Raw genomic sequence first — 20,714 nt, 5'->3', positions numbered from 1 at the left:
CTTGACAAAAGAAGTGTAAGAATGACCCAGATTTACTAAGTAGTTAGTATTTTCTTTAAATATTCAGTTTGTTTGAACCTAATCCATAGAAAGTTTGAGATCCAAAAAGGTAAGTGTATTTTTATACACAAAATATAAAAATAGAATAAACATGCTGTTATATTATTATGTAGTATATTACATATTATAAATATATCTAGTATATTCATATTACTTTATATAAATGTATTTTAAAATATATTTGAAGAAACGTAATGGACCTAATTTTAAATCCCTGCTAGTAGATTCTCTAGGAGAACGTTGTTTTTGGAATCATATTCTTTGGTACATTTGTCAGCCGACATCAGCCCTGATCAAGGTGAAGTGAATACACTGGTCATTTATCATTCACTGACTGAGGAAATGCATGAAACCAGAACCAGAGACAAGAGCCTGAGAAGGGAAACCACAGTGGCTAGGGTGCCAGTAACTTATTTTCGTGTTAGTGACAATCTGTCACCTTTTACTAGTGAAGAAGGGCAGGTATAGGTTGGCATGTGCTGTATTAATAGGATTCTATTACCCATGTCCTTGGAGATTTCCTCTTTTGGAATAGCGCCAGCAGCCTCCTCTTTCCAATATCATGGACTCATAGCTTTCTAACAGTTGAAAATGATCTGCTTTTCAGATAATACCATCCAGTCGATTTTCTGCTGCTGCTGTTGCTGTTCCGTGCAGAAGCGGTAAGTCCGAGGGCAACTTCTTAGGTGGAATCTCCCTGTTTCTTTGAATCTGCTGTTCATCTGCCTGGGAAACTCCTCCCATTTTCTCCCTATTGAATGGCCATTCATTTAAAGCTAGCGATAGGTCACATGTCAAGTCCATGGTCTTTCTCCATCCTCTTGGACTTAATTGCATTCGGCCTGGTTCTGTATTTAATATTTGTTTCATGCATGCTATTTATGTGTCTGTGTCTCACTCTGTAATTTTTACCTTTTAAGGGCAAAAATCCTGTCTTATTTGAGATTCTCCCTGAAACTACCAATGTGTTTTATGCTTTGGTGCCCAGTAAATGATGCATAAAGATAAAAATCCAGGGTGCCATGATAATAGTAACAGCCAGCATTTAATGGGAGTCTATATGTCAGACTGTGTTAAAAAGTTTACGTTTTTTAGCTCTTAGTAACTCTCAAAACCACCCTTTTTATTTGTTTTTACAATCCCCATTATACAGATGAAGAAATGCAGGCCTGGGGAGGTTACATTACCCAAGGCCACACTATAAAAATGGTAGATCTGGGATCCAAACTCATGTTCTTAATCGCTACACCACGTCTACTTTTTAACAATAGATACTTTCAAATGAGGCGATGCATGTGAAATGTAAAACACTGTGCCTGACACAAGAGTATGGTCTTCATTATCGTGATGGTAATTGTATGCCCTTAATAGTCACCAGACTCTATGTTGCCCATGTGACATGTATTTTCTCAATTTTATTATTCATAACAACTCTATATGCTCTTAGTGTCTCTAGTCCTAGATTTAAAAAAGTAAAATAAAGTTCTGAGAGGTCCCAGAGTGCCTTGCCCAAGGAGTTAGGAAGTCTTCTAAATAAAAAATAGGAAGGAGACTTTACTACTAGCTTGTTTATAGTTCTAGTGGATTTATAGCTAAGAGTAAAATAATCCTTTCTAACATGATTATTTTTCAATATCAGGCAAGTGAGGACACAAATAAGCCTTAGCAAAGATGAAGAACTTTCAGAAAAATACACACAGCGTCGCAGACCATGGTTCAGTGACTTGCCAAGTAAGAAGCAAGTGAGTATCATTTTAAGGGGGAGAAGGGGTAGAGGAAGGTGGCATTTTTAGGGTCTGTGCTTCGTGAGGTACCGTTTGCTACCCTGCCCAGAACCTAATGTCATGCTTGGCACATAATAAGTTTTCAATAAACTTTTAGTGAATCAACAGCCTAGAAGAAAGGGAAAGAAAAAAAGACCAGTTAAAATGGCCTATTCTGCAATATTTTGGCAGAATTTGAAATTGGGGAAAAAATGCCTTCTGGCTATCCATTTTGAGGCCAGGATCAGTTTTCAGTTCAGTGTTAGAAAATAAGTTTTCTTGGGAAGTTGATAAGCCCACACATAAGCTTACAGCATATTAAAGGGAAAAGCTGGTTTTTTTTTTTCTTCCTCCTTTTTCCAAAGGAGAAAAATCCTTAAAGTGAAATTATTAAGGAGGAAATAAAATTTTAAGAATTGTGACATGAAAAATATTCAGTGCCATGCTGGCAAGAGAATTTGTGATCTCGAGAATTTACAAAATGATGAGTGTGTTGCTGGATCAGAAAATTGTTTTGTAGTCATTTCCTACGTTTATACCATCTGGGCTTCTGCTTTACTGCAGCTAGCTGGGAGAAACAAGGCGGCAGGCAGATACTCTCTACCCTTATTCTTTTTTAGCTCAGATCACTTAAACAATAGTACCACGACTCACTCTTTAGTGTTTTACAGTCCAACAGGGGCCATGGGCAACCATCAAAACGCAAGCCACTGCCTCCCCTCCCACCCTCTGAAGTTTCTGAAGAGAAGATCCACGTTAAGGCACTGTACGATTTCCTGCCCAGAGAGCCCTATGATTTAGCCTTAAAGAGAGCAGAGGAATACCTTATCTTGGAGAAGTATGATCCTCACTGGTGGAAGGCAAGAGACCGCTTAGGGTAAGACTGGTGGTTTGTCTTTACCAAATATTTCCTCTTTAAGTCCCTAAAGTCTTCCAAAGTGTGAAATAGACTCCGTTTAGTTTATTAGAGAAATAGACTCTGTTTATTTTCTCAAGGTTTATAACTCTCCCTTGTAAATGAAACAGAAGCTATTCCCACATCTCTCCGTCTGTATGAATGGGCATTATAATCCTGTGATTTCAGGCAGACTCTCCAAACTAGGCACGTGTGGCTTTATATCCTGATGTAGCCACACACTGCTGTGTGTTTTTGGGCAAAGTACTTATCCTCTCTGTTTCCCTTCCCTCCCTCCTTCCCTTCCTTCCTCCTTTTCCCCTTCCTTTCTTTCTTCTCAGATATAGCCACCAGGGAAGTCTCTGTAATTGACATAGAACACTATATTAGTTGCAGGTGTACAAGATAATGATTTGCTCTTTATATTTATTGTGAAATAATCACTACAAGTCTAGTTAACATTCGGCAATGTACATAGTTACAATTTTTTTTTCCTTGTGATGGGAACTTTTATGATTTACTGTCTTAGCAACTTTCAGACATCCAGTATGGTACTATTTTTCACTTTTAATGCTTTTTAACTTTTTTAAATTATGAAAATAAGGTAACATATTTACAGGAGACATGGAAAATATAGAACAAAGTTACATATAGTTCTATTATATATAATTGTTTTTAGGTAGGTAAATTAAGATGTTTAGAGTTTCAATATCAAACTCTCAAAAATTAATAGAATGAATATACAGAGAAGTAGGGGGATATAGTAGACCTGAAAAGCACTATGAATCAATTCAACTTAATATAAATTTATACAACTTTCACACAACAGTAGGATACAAATTCTATTCAAGTTCCTATAGACAATAAAAAGAACTAAAATGCCTCTTGATGAAAGTGAAAGAGGAGAGTGAAAGAGGTGGCTTAAAACTCAACATTCAGAAATGAAGATCATGGCATCCGGTCCTATCACTTCATTGCCAATAGATGGGGAAATAATGGAAAACAGTGAGAGACTATTTTTTGGGGTTCCAAAATCACTGCAGATGGTGACTTCTGCCATGAGATTAAAAGACACTTGCTCCTTGGAAGAAAAGCAATGACCAACCTAGACAGCTTATTAAAAAGCAGAGACGTTACTTTGCCAACAAAGATCTGCCTAGTCAAAGCTATGGTTTTTTCAGGAGCTATATATGGATGTGAGAGTTGGACTCTAAAGAAAGCTGAGTGCTGAAGAATTGATGCTTTTGAACTGTGGTGTTGGAGAAGACTCTTGAGAGTCCCTTGGACTGCAAGGAGATCCATCTAGTCAATCCTAAAGGAGATTAGTCCTGAATATTCATTGGAAGGACTAATGCTGAAGCTGAAACTCCAATACTTTGGCCACCTGATTCGAAGAACTGACTCATTGGAAAAGACCCTGATGCTGGGAAAGATTGAAGGCGGGAGGAGAAGGGGACGACAGAGGATGAGATGGTTGGATGGCATCACTGACTTGATTGATCGACATGAGTTTGAGCAAGCTCCGGGAGTTGGTGATGGACAGGGAAACCTGGCGTGCTGCAGTCCATGGGGTTGCAAAGAGTCAGACATGACTGAGCTGCTGAACTGAACTGAATTGATAGACAATAAACTAGGAGACACTGGAACATATTCAGGGACATAAGACCAGGTGCAAAAATTTCATGGTCTAAATGTATTGAAATCTTACAGAAGTCTTTCTGTTATCACTGTGGAATTAAAACATGCAATACGGTACTATTAACTCGTCACGATTCTACACATCATATCCCAAGCCTCATTTATTTTGTAACTGGAAGTTTATACCTTTTGATCCCCTTCACCCATTTTATCTCCCTACAACCACCCTTGCCTCTGGCAGCCACCAGTGTATTCTTTGTACTTTGAGCTTGTTTTGTTTCAATTTTTCATTTTTTTTTTTAAAGGTTTCACATGTAAGTGAGACCACATGGTTTTTGTCTTTATTTCACTTAGTATAGTGCTGTCAAGGTCCATCTATGTTGTTGCAAATGACAAAAATTTTATTCTTTTTATGGGTGAATAATATTTCATATATACCACATTTTCTTTATCAATTCATCTGTCAGTGGATGCTTGGTTGTCTCCATATCTTGGCTATTATAAATAGTGTTACAGTGAACATGGGGGTGCATGTATCTTTTTAAGTTAGTGTTTTCATTTTCTTCAGATAAATACCCAGAGGTGGAATTGGTGGATCATATGATAGTTCTGTTTTTAATGAATTTTATTTGTAAATAAGAATACTAGTTTCTACCATACAAGTTTTTATTCTAATTTATGCTTTGTTTTTGCAATTTGAATTTTTTTTCCTATTAAGCTCTAAGATAGAAACAGAAACAGTGTCTTACTCATTTTCATATTTCTACAATGACTAGTTTTGGAAGTAAACATTGCAGTAGTTTCTGAATGAAATTAGAAAAAAAGGCCCTGGGACGCAAAAATACTTCTTTGTACCGGTTGCAATAGATTGTTAATTCTAGACTGGAGTCCTGGGTAGAAAAGAATTCTGAGGAGTATGTCTACTTTCTGGGAGAGAATTCTTGGCCTTGTCAAGATTTTGAGGTTATAAGTATCTAAGCATTAGAAGTACATACAAATCTCTTTCTTTATGTTTTCTTAATGATTTGGCTCTTTTACCAGTTCTTAATTAAGACTCAACATATGCTGGCGACTTTTCAGTGGGTAAAGACGAATGATGTTCCAGTGACCCTGTAAGTTAGTAGGTTCAGGGCTGTATCAGTAACTGTCCTTGCAGGCGGTGTGTTGTCCTGACTCAGACTTAAACAGAAACAGCACCAATTTTTAACTTCAAAGTTAATAAGTGAATATAGGTTTAAAAAAAATAATATTCAAACATGATAAATAGCGCCCAAATTCTGCTTTGCCACACCTCCAAAGCCAGACTCTTTCCCAAAAGTAAGCACCATTATTCATTTAGTGATTCACTTCAATGATCTTCCTGTCCAGATCACTTTCAATGCACTTTCTTGGATGTATTAAAAATATGGTATTGTCTGAAGATTTAATTAATTAATTAATTAATTAGTTTTTTTAAAAAAATCTCAAGCATGAGTTTTTAGATTTAATTTATTTAAATCTGACTATACTTTATGCATTGCTCTGCAACTTGCTTGTATTCCTCAATAATATGTCTTGGAGATCTTTCATAATTTTAAATTTCAGATTTTGTTGGTGAAGTTATAGGAAAAGAGAAACTCCTCCGCTGCTGATAAGTGTGAAAATTGTTGCCCTTTGACAGGGATTTGCTGTATCTACTGAAAAGATGCGCTTAATCAGCAACCCAGCAATTTCCCCACTTTGTATCTGTCTTAGAGAAATACTCTTACTTGTACACAAGAAGGCATATTCAAGTATTTCTTTACAGCTTTGTCGTAATAGAGCATGGCTAAACTAGAATATCTATTCTGTGGGATGCTCTGCAGCAATTAAAAAGAATTAAGTCAATATCTTTCCAATTGGTATGTTTTTAATTTAGTCACTATGGTGTCCCAGTGATTATGTTAAGCAGCCCTTTTCCTATTTGCAAAGATATCTGTGTCAGAAAACATCTTAAACTACTAATGTTAAACATCAGAAACTTAGTATTTGTTGTGCAAAGATTTTAGTTGAATGTTGAAATGAAAAAACTTTTTTCTTCTCTCAACAATTTAATTAGTCAAGGGAATTTGATTTTCCTCTGCATCCTTGAGGTTTTTTAAAGGGATCTTTGCCACAATAATGCCACAGATGTGCCAAAATTTTGACTTTTGCTTTGTGTTTGTAGGAATGAAGGCTTAATTCCAAGCAACTATGTGACCGAAAACAAACCAACTAATTTAGAAATATATGAGTAAGTGTCCTCCAAAATATGTCCCGTGGTTAATCTATAAAAATCAGGTACATTTGGGTAACTTATTAGTATATATACTGTTTTGGGTCTGAAAAGGGAAAAGAAAGTAACACATTTGGAAGCTTTAGCTTAAGAGATTTTTAATCTTAATAATGGCTGATTCAGAAACTTCTTTTTCTTAAAATTACTTTTTTTGGTTTTGTTTGGCCAGTTAAAGGAAATTTTAACAGTGACTACAAGAAGCCAAACACTCATCTTGCACTTGTTTTACTGCAAGTCCTAAGTGGAAAAGTTATTATTTTAAAAATGAGGACTTCCTGGTGGTCCAGTGGTTAAGACTCTATACTTCCACTGCAGGAGGCATGGGTTCCATCCTTGGTTGGGGAACTAAGAGCAAAAATAAATGAAAAATGACATCAATTGTTCATTAATTAAATTAGACTTAATATACAGACATATTACTATAGTTTGACTCATGTTTTGAAGTGTTTAGAAATCACTGAAGATGAGAAATAGGCTAATGCTGTATATAGTTCAGAAGAACTTTTTATATGTTCACTAGAGTTTTGCTTAGAAATGCATTCTTGTTACACTATATTAATGGATTTAGAAGATAGAAACATTAGCAATCACTATTTAACCCCTCAATCTGCAGATCAGAAAATAAAGTTGAGATATTAATGTACAGATAGAGAGTGACAGAGCTAGGAGTGGTCCTTGTTGTACAGTTACCAAGTCATGTCTGACTCTTTGGGAGCCCTGGGATTGCAGCTTGGCAGGCTTCCCTGTCCCTCACCATCTCCTGGACTTTGCCCAAGTTCATGTCCATTGAATTGGTGATGCCATCCAACCATTTCATCCTCTGTCGCCTCCTTCTCCTCCTGCTTTCAATCTTTCCCAGCATCACGGGCTTTTCCAATGAATCAGCTGTTCGCATCAGGTGGCCAAAGTATTGGAGTTTCAGCTTTGGCATCAGTCCTTCCAAAGAGTATTCAGGGTTGATTTCCTAGTCTTTTATAAATTTAGGTTTGCAGTTTGAGCGCTTGAGTGCCCTCCCCCGACTTAGATACTGGTTTTGCAATTAGCATATGTTCCAGTAGGTTGTATTAGGTGATGTGAATTGAGGCATTAGAACAGGTACTTCCCTGAGAACCAGGCAAATTGAAAGAGAACTCAGCCTTGGACTGCCTTGCTGCTCATTGAATCCCATTTGTAGGCCAGACTCAGCATGCCTGCCTGCCTGCCAAGTTGCTTCAGTCATGTCTGACTCTGTGCGACCCTATGAACTTTAGCCCACCAAGCTCCTCTGTCCATGGGATTCTGTAGGCAAGAATACTGTAGTGGGTTGCCATGCCCTCCTCCAGGGGATCTTCCCAGCCCAGGGATAGAACCTGTGTCTATTACATCTCCTGCATTGGCAGGCAGGTTCTTTACCACTAGTGCCACCTGGGAAACTCCAGACTCAGCACATCCGTCACCGAAAACACCCATAACCTTACCAGACCTTTCTGCTGGCTGTTTCCATTCTCCTTCTCAAGTCTCTGTCCTCAGCTCCATCACGGTGTCTTGTCTCTCTTCCTCTCCTTTGCTTAGCTTGTCATAACTCCTCTCTTGATCTGTGTCATTTAGCTCTGCCCTGAAATTCCTTCTCCACTCAAAGCACCCAGGTGGCTGACCCCACCTTCCTTAGCAAATAGCCCCACAACTCTCTACAATTGCTCAGGCATGCCCCATGCATGGAGTTGGGGGGTGGGGAGTGGTCAGGGGAGAGGAACTCACCACTAGCCCCAGCTGAAGCTGCTCAGCACAAACAGGTCTCTTTGAACTCTTTGAAGGCCGGGTCAGGGAAAATTTTGTTTGAAAATCTCCTGCTAAGAAAAACCAGAAAAATAAGATGATTTTATCACCATATTCTAACTTCAGTTTGGATTTTCCTGGAAATTAAAGGAGACCTGTGTGAAGGTACCTAACACAGTGCCTGGTGGTTAGCAAGTGAATGCTCAGTAATCAGCGGGGCTAGTTTACTTCCTTCTGTTATGAATTGATGTGCTTGTTGCTTCCCCTGTTTAGACCAGGCTGAGCGTCTGGCTTTAACAACTTGTTTATACTGCAGATACTGGATCACAAATTAAGCCTCTCTGAAGTTAGATAATCATCTCATTTCCTTAGCCTGGATTTATGTCTCTGTAAGCCTTCTTTTATAAATGACTCTAATTATGAAAAGACCAATTTTTAATTTTATTATGGTTTTAAGAAGGTTATTAAAATATAGATCATCAATATAAATCACTAAAATTGATCAACCACTTACTATGCACCAAGCACCATTCTACTGACTATACAGAAATTACTGTCCCATGTTGAAGTGCAGCAGTATGGGCTTATAAATCAGAGAAATCTGGGTTCAAATCCTGGCATCACTCTTGACTAATGGTTCAGCTCTGAGCAAAGTTACCTAATGTCTTTAAACCTCTGAATGATCTTAACGCTGGGGACAATAATGCCTGTCTCATTTGGTACATAGTAGCTTTTCAATACATTCTAGAAGTTACGACAATTTCCTTGGACTGTGAAACAAGAAAGACATTTACAGCTTTGTCCACCTTGCTTAGTATAACTGATACACTACATTCAGAGTTACTTCAGTCCTCCACTTAATTTGTTTGATCTTTATCATTATGTACTTAGGATAATATTAGATGTTAGCTGTTGTAAGCAGTGGAAGCACAATACAGAATACACAGAAGGAGTCCTGGTTTTAATGAAACTTACAGCTTCAGAAGGAAATAGACATTAAGCAACCCTGAATTCACAAATAGACACATCATTTTAAATTGTGGTGTTATGAAGGAATAGTATGGGGCACAGGAAAGAAACGAGGGGAGGGAATATAATTTAAATGAGCATGTTGAGTGGGGAAGACCTTTCTGAGGACGTGACTTGAGGCCTAAAGGAGAAAGGAGAGAGTTAAGGGGCCGATGGAAGAAGGAATCCTGTCCCTGTGGGCTTCTGACATCTCTGGGGATCCTTTATACAGAGAAATGTTTATGGCTACTTTGGTTTGAAATTAATATTCAAATTATCAACAATGCAATGAAAAAACTTTGTTTTCAGTAACCCTTCAAATTGAACTTTTAAATCTTGATATACTATTTATAAATCTAAAAAACAAGAACAATTACCTAAATTCATACTTGACATAAAAATATCCTTAAACAATCCATCCTATTTATAAACTCAGTTAATTAAGTTTCCTGAAACATTTAACTTGCATAAATAAATTGAATAAATTCAGTTTTCTTTATAAAGGACATGCCTGACAGGTCAAATTTGCAATTGTAATAGCCCCTTATAAGTCCTTACATGATCCTGGAAATGTAATAAATTAAACATAAATGTTTAATTAAGCATAATGTGAATTGAGTTCTTTTAACCATGTGAATATCATTTTAAAAATTAATTATTCTCAAACTTCAAATATCAAGTTGAAGTGTGAAGTGAAAGTTGTGTCCAACTCTTTACAGTCCATAGAATTCTCTAGGCCAGAATACTGGAGTGGGTAGCCTTCCCTTACTCCGAAGGATCTTCCCAACCCAGGGATCAAACCCAGGTCTCAGGGAAGCCCAAGAATACTGGAGTGGGTAGCCCATCCCTTTTCCAGCAGATCTTCCCCACCCAGGAATTGAACTGGTGTCTCCTGCATTGCAGGCGAATTCTTTGCCAACTGAGCTATCAGAAGCTTCCCTTGTGGCTCAGCTGGTAAACAAGTTGAAAATTAGTTATAAATCTTAAAGCAAAGACAAAAAACCTGATATGCCAGATTCTCTTAAAATTTTTGCTATTTTAAGTAGCAAACATTGATTATTCTGAGCTATGGATGTATAGTCTGACTTATCTCATTTTCTCTACACTAAATGCTTAATCTTCTCAGGGTCAGAAAGTCACCTGCTGCTGCTAAGTCGCTTCAGTCATGTCCGACTCTGTGCAACCCCATAGACAGCAGCCAACCAGGCTCCTCTGTCCCTGGGATTCTCCAGGCAAGAATACTAGAGTGGGTTGCCATTTCCTTCTCCAATGCATGCATGCATACTAAGTCGCTTCAGTCATGTCCGACTCTGTGCAACCCCATGGACAGCCGCCCTCCAGGCTCCTCTGTCCACAGGATTCTCTAGGCAAGAGTACTGGAGTGAGTTGCCATTTCCTTCTCCAGAAAGTCACCAGTGAAGCAAATTAATTTTCTCAGATCTAATAGGGTTTCCAGGTCTAAAACTCAAAGCCACAATACTATTCTTTACTGATTAAAAATCTGAGACTGGCACATGGGAGGCGTACATATATGTTCCATATGTGATGATTGTACTCAACCACAGTTAGATGTAGTAGATTTTAAAAAATGTATTAATAGAATCCCCACTCCAGTCCTGTGTATTGGGGCTTCTAATGACATCATTCAATATTAATTTTATAGTCAGTGTTGTCTCAATAAAGAAGTTGCAGCCTTACCTATTTGAAAAACACAAAACAAAAAACTCTTCTACCTTTTATCATCTGATTTAAATAGTTGAAATTCTAAAATACCATGCCTCAACCTCCTCTAAATTACATTTATTCTTTTTCTGCCTTTTATTTATCATTACTGTAATGCAGATGGAATTCTGCCTTATTTTAACCGATCTTAAATTCATCATATACTTCTATCTGGTTCTTTTGTTACTTTTTTGAAGTCATTCTGAGAATGACTTCCACACGGATGGATTTTTAATTTATATTTAAACACAATTAATATATTTTATTTATCACTATAATAAATAATTACAAAGCAATGAAATTAATACCAACATGATAGCAGGTAAAGAAACATTATTTAGAAAAAAAAATCAGTTTATGTTAATTCCTCCCTTTTTGAGTGTTATTATGCTGTCTTCTGGAGAAGGCGATGGCACCCCACTCCAGTACGCTTGCCTGGAAAATCCCATGGACAGGGGAGCCTGGTAGGCTGCAGTCCATGGGATCGTGAAGAGTTGGACACGACTGAAGTGACTAAGCAGCATGCTGTCTTCTCTTTTCACAACTTCAGTCTATTTCAGTGAGCTATAATCATTAGTCTCTTTTTAGCACCCATACTTCATAACTTAGCCAGTATGGGGGCCTCTTTAAATTGGTCCCCTGTAAATTTAACTCTGCCTCATTTATTTTGAAAAATTTCTTCTTTCTACAGCAAGAGGTCTCAGACTCATCTTGAAATTCCCTCCCACAATAATAATATTCATTAACAAGTATTGAATGATAGGCACAGTTTAAATTCACAGTTACTCTTGTTCCCATTAGCAATAGGTAGTTACATGACTTTGACTAGAATCATCTGTAATCATCCCCTGTTCTCTATGGTTCATCCTTTTAAAAGACTGTTTTCAATTTAAGCACGTTAATATTAATATTTTAAACACCTGGCCACGCTAGTTAGTGGCAGCTTTCTACTACAGAAGGTTAGGGGAAGTCCACATGCGGAGACAGGTTCCATTGTCCCAAGCAGGTATGAGTCTCATTCAGCCACCACTGGCTCCCCTACCTGACTTAATGCCTGGTTATACCCACACCCTTTCTTCCGCTGTCCACAAAAATAGTATTTCTGGTAATATTAGATTAACTTCTTTTTAAAGGCTTGTTTTGGAATGAAAGTGTTTCCATTTTTCTTCTCTTTTCCACTGTTCTATTGTCACTTCCTCTCTCTTTCCTGTACAACATTTGCTTACTGCTTAGGTGCTATCTCATCACACCATATGTTTATTTATTAAAAAAAAAATAAAAACAATTTTTTATTAAAGATTTTTATGTGGACCATTTAAAAAAATCTTTACTGAATTTGTTATAATATTGCTTCTGTTTTGTTTTTGGTCTTTTGGCCCTGAGGTATGTGAGATCTTAGCTCCCAGATCAAGGATCAAACCCACACACCCTTTGTATTAGAAGATGAAGTTCTAACCACTGAACTTCCAGGGAAGTCCCAAAACCATATGTTTAAATTACAGTGTTCATTAATTATGATTACTGTGTGAACGTCTGATATTTTAAGGTCATTTAATGACGTGTTTCATGCAGAGACAACAGGAAGGCTGGAGGCAGAAAAGGGCTTGGTGAATTTCATCCGGGAAAGAAATCCAATGTGATGGAAGTTTAGTGAGTGAAGGAAGAATGAGGAGAATATGAGGCCCAGGAGGGTGTGGGGTGGGGTGATTAGTATACTGGTTGTTCCATTTACTCTATTAAATTACTGACTACTACAAGGTGACATACTTTGGAGCTTCCCAGGTGGCTCGGTGGTAAAGAATTTGCCTGACAATGCAGCAGACATGAGTCAACCCCTGACTGGGGAAGATCCCTGGGAGAGAGAAATGGCAACCCACTCCAGTATTCTTGCCTGGGAAATCCCAAGGACAGAGTAGTCTGGTGAGCTACAGTCCATGGGGTCGCAAAAGAGTTGGACATGACTTAGCAACTAAACAGCAACAACAACCTATTTAGGAGAATCAGATAAGTCAGTGTGAGTTTTAAGTTTGGAAAGGTAACAGCACATGTAAAAGCAGGCAAATAAGATATTCCTGAGCGGAAAGAAATGCGTATGTTTTAGTTGGGTTTAACCAAACCTCAGGAAAGTGTTTATCGCAGATGATGACTTTTTAACCACATACATTTCATGGAAATTTTCAGGAAGTTAAACCACTCAAAATTAAGTGTGTTAAACCAAGTGTGTTTCAGAAAGTTGAATTGAAATATGGTAGAAAAAATGAGATACTGGCTTGTAATTAATATAACTGTTAAATAAATCACTTGATTTATTATAGTACATTATTGTTTATGTGAATTAATCAGTCCCTTTATAAAATTAGTTCTGGAGTGTGTTTTTTAAAATGAAGGAAATGGAACAGGGTTTTTTTCTGGAAATAAATGATATATAACATTAAAAAATTATTTTTATTGCTCTTACAGGTGGTACCATAGGAATATCACTAGAAATCAGGCAGAACATCTTTTGAGACAAGAGGTAATTTATCCATGAATAATTCTGTGGATAGTTTCAAAATTTCTGAGAGAGGTGAATTATAAATACTCAGCTAAAAATGTTTTATTACTTCCTGATTTTTTTAGTTCTAAAATATTATTACAACTTCACTGGTACTACATTTTCTATTAAATTATAAACTAGATTAATTTGTATCAAATCATGTTTTCCATTGATTTTCACCACAATTTCACATATCTTTCTCCTGAAATGATTTCATCTCTAACATACCAAAACTGCTTCATTCACTCCAAAGTGCATTCTGCCAGAAGGGTCTCTATTTGAATTGCCTGTATACCTTTGCATCAATGTCAGTCCAATAGATTCTCTGTCCTGAGCTTAGCTTAGACTCGTAAAAAGCATAGATGCAGAAAAATACATGCAGCTGCACTTTCATTCTTTGGGAACAAAAGGAAGAGTGGAGCAGCAAACTTAGATCAAAACTGCTCATTTAGGTCAAAACAAAACAAAACTGAGTATAGTTTAAATTTCCAACTGACGGTAAGTATCAGCTGTGGGTAAATGCATAATCAAAACTAGAAAGTAGCTGAGAAGTATGCATGTCATTATGACCTGATGTCAGATGCTGAGGAAATCTAGTAATATGAGTGAGAAAAAAATCAGTTCTGTAACTCAAAACTCAGTGCCAGTAATGACCTATGACACAGGGAAGATCCAGTTAGTATTTGGGGGATAGGCTGAGTACGAGGAACACAGACCTTTCAGGAGCTGGTGGGGATGGAGGTTGGAGGTCTGGCCCGGTCTCATTGGCTACAAGAAAAGGGAGCATGGCAGCAAATGTGATATCTGCCTGGCATGGTGACATTATATATTAGTTGGTTCAGAACAGACAAGGAAGATGTAGTGATAAGCAGGCAAAACTGGAGAAAGGAGGTGGACAATTCGGTCCACGGAAAGCAAGCTTGTCACAGGCAATATGGCCTGAATCACTGGGCTGGGCGGGTTCTACATGAGGTTCTGCATCTGAGAGGAAGCCAGAACAGGGTGAGAATCTGACCTCCCTACCAAGAGTAGAATGGAGCATTTTGTAGCAAAACCTCCATACCCACAACCCAGATTTCACAAATAGTAGCACTGATCATAATGTTCTTTAATAAAATAAGACATTACAGTAGCTGTTGAGGCCCACCCTCTCCCTTATCTTTTTGGTCCTCACTTCTCAGAGGCAACCACAATAGAGGAGCATGTTCCCATTTTGTCCATGGGTTTATACTTTTATCACATGTATGTGTATAAAAAACCTATAGTGCTATTTTATGTGTTTTAATATTTGAGGTCAAGGAGAGCACATATATGTTGATTTTTTAACCAAACATTATATTTTCCATTTAATTCATAGGCATACACATGGATCAACACATACCTTCAACTATTATGTACTATTTTATTATGAGTATATAAAATGTATCAATTTTACTGTAAACATTCTAATCATTTCTAATTTTTTGCTCTTACAAACAGTGCTGCAAAGAACATCCTTGTGCATGTCATCTTGTATACAAGGGCAAGGGGTTCTTTGAATTACACTCCAAAATGGAATCATCTGGTCAGAGGATATGTGCAGATTTAACATTACTAGATACTGTGTATTCAAATCAGGATTCAGGTACTTAGATCAATTTATACTCTCACAGGGAGTGAAAAAGCTGATTTCCTACACGGGCTTTTCTCATGGCTCAGATGGAAAGGGATCTGCCTGTAATGCAGGAGACCTAGGTTCGATCCCTGGGTTGGGAAGATCCTCTGGAGGAAGGCATGGCAACTTGTTCCAGTATTCTGCCTGGGAAATCCCATGGGCAGAGGAGCCTGGCAGGCTACAACCCATGGGGTTGCAGAGTCAGACATGACGGAGTGATTAACACTCACTCATATTCTTACTAACAGTGGGTAGTTTCACATTCTCCCCCCAGTTCATTCAGTGAAAAATTCTGTATTTTAAAATGTACATTTCTTTGGTAAACAGTTCAGTTGAAGTAACTTTCCATGTGTCTTTGACCAGTTGTGCTGCCTCTGCTGTTACATGCCTGTTAATATCCTTGTCTCATTTTTCTATAATGTGTTTGGTTTTTTTTATACTGATCAATATGTATCGTACTTAAGAAATATATATTCTGAATACCAATCTTTTGGTATTATGTGTTACAATGATATTTTTTGGATTTCTGGCTTTTTGTAAACTTTAGACTATTGTTGTATACAAAAATTTTAAAACGTTAATGTCAAATCTCTCAATATTTTCCTTTATGATATCTGCTTTTTGTTTTGTTTTATTTACTATAAGAGATTCCTCTCCCTTCTGAGATAATAAAGGAATTTTACATTTTTCATTGAATGTTTTAAAGACGTGCTTTCACATTTAGGTCTTTAGTCTGTCTGAAGAATGTATGTATGATGTTTTAAATACATACATATCTTTCCTATATATCTTAAAATATTTGTATAATTTACATATTTTCCAATTTTTATTTTTAAAATTATGCCTGGTGTAAATTTTATTTGGTTATGAGTCATGTAAAATATATATTGCTAGTTTGGCTTTCCTCAATTTAGCATTTTTCCTGTTAAGTTCAAAGTAAGCCTGGCTTCTAATTTTCTGTTCTCTTTGTCTGGTTTTGGTATAAATGTTATCCTAGCATTGTAAAATGAGTTGGAATATGGGGTTTTTAATCTCTTTTTCTAATCTCTGAAATTGTTTATATCAGATAGATGTTATTTGTTTCTTGAAGGTTAGTAAAAGTTTCATAAAATGGTCTGGCAAAGACCACATCTACCCTTTTAAGAAAGAGAAAAATATACATTACTGCCTTCTCCACTTTGACCACTTTGAGTAAGTAAATGGAAGTTTTGAACAAACCATTTGCTGTACACTCATCGTGGATTATAATTAAGCCTTAGTTTTGACTAGCCTGTTTACCATATAGTGAGTTTTTGTACATTCCAGTTACAGAGATGTTCCCTTGAGATTTTGGTGAAATTTAAGGGAAGCAGAAATCTGCATTTGCAGTGAAAAATGATTGGTCTGTTTTTCATATTTAAGGGGCATGTGGCTATTTTCATACTAATGTAGATATCATATGCATCTTTTCATGATCTTCTTCTGCCACTATAAACATATCAACAAAAAAAGTCATTTTCAAAATGCAGTTTTTAAAACCTGGGCTTTATTAATAGTAGCAGTTTTGAATATGTAAGGTTAGTAGCTGCAGAAATCAAGCACTAGTTGGCACCCAGTTATCTTAACATTGGAGATATTGATATAGTTGTCAATTTTTTTAACTTACTTATTTTTAAAATTTTTATTAGAGTATAGTTGCTTTACAAAGTTGTGTTAGTTTCTGCTGTACAGCAAAGTACATTTTACTGTTTTAAACAATGACAGTTTCTCTGGCTAGTCTCTCTTTTTAAGAAACTTTCTGAAAATATATGTTTGTCTGTATGAACTTCAAAATTACTTTGCCTTGTTTAAGAAACCTTCCTGTTGTTTGCGTTAAATTTACAGATTAATTTAGGGAAAATTATTTATGCATTACAAATCAGTGTGTTTTGGGGACCAGTTTGTTCCAGGACATATGTATTAATTATTCACATAGAAAAAAATCAAAATTAGACCCAAACCTCAAGCAAAAATTGATATTAGATGGATGAAAGACCTAATTAGAAAAAGCAAATGCTTTTGTATTTTTCAGGAGAATTTTAAGGTTTTCTTCATTTAACTCTTGCATATGTATTTTTAAATTTATATTAAAATAATTTATCTTTTTGATTCTATTATAAATGGGCATATCTTTTTATTTTTACTTTTGAAATCTCTTGATTTCTATGAATTACTTTTGTAACTGATGACTTTTATGAATTCAAAGTTTCTTTTTGATAGATAAGAAGTGGATTTATTTAGAGAGGGACGTGCTCCACAGACAGAGTATGGGCCATCACAGAAGGCGAGTGTGGCTCAAATATTTTATTGTAGTAGTTTTTCAGTGGATGCTGTTAGGTTTAGGTACATAATCTTAGCAGTAGCAAACAGATTATTTCAACCCTCTTTTACAATTTTAATTCAGGGTTCTAATTTCTGCCTCATTTAATGGCACTGGCTAGTTTCTTAGAACAGTTTTAAATACCACTGCTGACAGTGGGCATTTCTTTTTTCCTAATTTTAGTTAGAATGATTTCCACATAAAGCATGATGCTGGACTTGGGACCAAAGTAAATAAGGGCTATTGTGTTAAAGAATATACATATATTCCCATTTTATAAAGAAAAAAAAAAACTTGATAATAGAAATTGAAATTAAGTGCTTCTTCAACATCTATGGAAATTTAAATGAGATTTTTCTTCTCAGATCTATTAAATGTTGACTCATATTAATAAAATTCTTAATGTTACATTACTTTTATATTCCTGTATGTAATCCCTCTTGGTTATGGTGTATTATTCTTTTGTTGTGCTACTGGATTTGGTTTGTTAATATTTAGTTAGGGTTTTTGCATTGATACGAGTGAAGACTGGTTGGTAATTTTCCCTTTTGTGCACAATCTTTGCTATGTTATGGTATGGATATTGAGCCTACTTTTTTATTGAGCCTATTATTTCTTTTCATATGCTCTGGAATTATTTAATTGATCTATCTTTTTTTTTTTTTAAGATTTAGTAACATCACAGTGCAATGTAGTGCTTTTTAATGTTGAAGCTGTTTTAAAACCTTATCTGCTTTTCAATTTATTAGGTCTATTAAGATTTCTAGCTTTTCTGGAATCAATTTTGACAAATTTTATGTTTTGCTAGCTACTTGTCCATTTTATTCAAGTTTTCAAATATATAGAGCCAAGAAGATTTTTTTTTTCTGAATCCTTGTGACATTTTTAATAGATTTCCTCCACTATTTTTTAATTAGGTTAGCTAGTAGGTTACCTATTTTATTGTCTTTTCCTAGACAACCAGACTTTGAATGTAATTACTATCTATCTATATTATATTTTTGTTTTTATAATTTATTATTTTCTGCTTTTGCCTTTATTAATTCTTTTCTTCTACTTTACCTGAGTTTATTTTATAATTCTTAACCTAACTTCTTGAGTTGGATATGTTTATTTTGTATTTTTCTCATTTATTGGTATAATAAGACTGTGAATTTATTTCTGAGTATTGCCTGAACTATATAGCAGAGGTCCTAATAAGTAGTGTGTCCATATTCTAGATTTTTTCATTTGTACTTGAATTTCCTTTTTTATTGAAACATGGTTGACATGTTTCATGTCAACATATTGTTACATGGTAAACATATTTTATTAGTTTCAGGTGTATGTACTGCCTAGTGATTTGATATTTGCATATATTATGAAATGATCACCGTAAATCTAATCACATTCTGTCCCCATACCGGAGAAGGGAATAGCAACCCACTCCAGTACTCTTGCCTGGAAAATCCCATGGATGGAGGAGCCTGGTAGGCTGCAGTCCACGGGGTCGCCAAGAGTTGGAAATGACTGAGTGACTTCACTTTCACTTTTCACTTTCATGCATTGGAGAAGGAAATGGCAACCCACTTCAGTGTTCTTGCCTGGAGAATCCCAGGGACGGGGAGGCCTGGTGGGCTGCCATCTCTAGGGTCACACAGAGTTGGACATGACTGAAGCAACTTAGCAGCAGCAGCAGCAGTCCCCATACAAAATTACTACAATATTATTGACCATATTTCTTATGTTGTATATTACATCCCTGTGGCTTATTTATTTTCTAACAGGAGGTTTGTAATTCAATCCCCTTCACCTAGTTCATGCTCCCTACCACCCCCTCCTGTTGGGCAACCACCCATTTGTTCTCTGTATCTATGAGTCTGTTTTTGTTTTGTTTGCTTTGCTTTTTAAATTACACATATAGGTGAGATCATATGGTATTTGTCCTTCTTGGTCTGGTTTATTTCACTTAGCATTATACCTTCTAGGTCTGTCCATATTGTCACAAATGGCAAGGTTTCATTATTTTTCATGGCTAGGTAATATTCCATTGTATATGTACACCACATCTTTATCCATTCATCTATCGATGGATAGTTAGGTTGCTTCCATATCTTGACTGTTGTAAATAATGCTATGAACATGTGTTTTTTCAAATTAATGTTTTTGTTTTCTTTGGGTGAATACCCAGAAGTAGAATTGCTGGACCATGTGGTAGTTCTATTTGAGGAATCTTCAGGCTATTTTCCATAGTGGCTGCATCAATTTGTAATCCCACAAAGAGTGCACAAGGGTTCTCTTTTCTCCACATCCTTGGCAACACTTGTCTCTTTGATGACAGCCTTTCTAACAGGTGTGAGGTGATATCTCAAGGTGGATTTGATTTGCATTTCCCTGATAATTAGTGGTGCTGATCATCTTTTCATAGGTCTGTTTGCCATCTAGATGTCTTCTTTGGAAAAATGTCTATTCAGGTCCTCTGCCCATTTTTAAACAGAATTGTCTATTTTTTGATGTTGAGTTGTATGAGTTCTTTGTATGTTTTAAGTACTAACCCCTAATCAGATATATCTTTTGTAAATATCTATTCCCATTCAGTAAGTTGCCTTTTCATATTGTTGATTGTTTCTTTCTCTATATAGAAGCTTTTTAGTTTAATGTAGTCTTGTTCATTTTTGCTTGTTTCCTTTGCTTTGTTTCCATTTTTCCTTGTCTTCTTTTTGAAAAGACAAATCCAAAAAAATGTTGCTAAGACCAATGTCAGAAAGCATACTGCCCATGTTCTTTTCTAGGACTTTGATGGTTTCAGGTCTTACATTTAAGTCTTTAATCCACTTTGAGTTTATTTTGGTACATTGTGGGAGAAAATAGCCCAGTTTGATTCCTTTGCATGTGGCTGTCCAGTTTTCCCATTGCAGTTTATTGCAAAGGCTGTCTTTCCCCCATTGTGTATTCTTGCCCTTTTTTGGGTCACAGATTATTTGACCATATAAGCATGGGTTTATTTCTGGGCTCTCTACTGTACCACTGGTTAAAAACTCTGACCAGAAAAGGCTTGTCTCTTGGTAAGCAT

The 20,714-nt window shown here is 36.3% G+C and overlaps 1 protein-coding gene across 2 annotated transcripts in view; it reads left to right on the top strand.

Moving 5' to 3' along the window:
- The window catches only part of TXK (TXK tyrosine kinase), a 65,301-nt gene that overhangs the window by 22,956 nt on the left and 21,631 nt on the right, over positions 1–20,714 (top strand). The window contains exons 3-7 of one of the 2 annotated variants that reach the window (XM_040238160.1): positions 668–722; positions 1,700–1,802; positions 2,495–2,700; positions 6,542–6,607; positions 13,595–13,649. In XM_040238160.1, coding sequence (XP_040094094.1) covers positions 668–722; positions 1,700–1,802; positions 2,495–2,700; positions 6,542–6,607; positions 13,595–13,649 — 485 coding nt within the window. Of the gene's footprint in view, positions 1–564; positions 723–1,699; positions 1,803–2,494; positions 2,701–6,541; positions 6,608–13,594; positions 13,650–20,714 lie in introns of those variants that run through there. The other variant, XM_040238161.1, reaches the window with a different exon arrangement.

The sequence above is a fragment of the Oryx dammah genome, unplaced genomic scaffold, assembly GCF_014754425.2.
Source record: "Oryx dammah isolate SB20612 unplaced genomic scaffold, SCBI_Odam_1.1 HiC_scaffold_3, whole genome shotgun sequence".
NCBI lineage: Eukaryota > Metazoa > Chordata > Mammalia > Artiodactyla > Bovidae > Oryx > Oryx dammah.
This window is presented reverse-complemented; position numbering and strand designations above follow the sequence as displayed.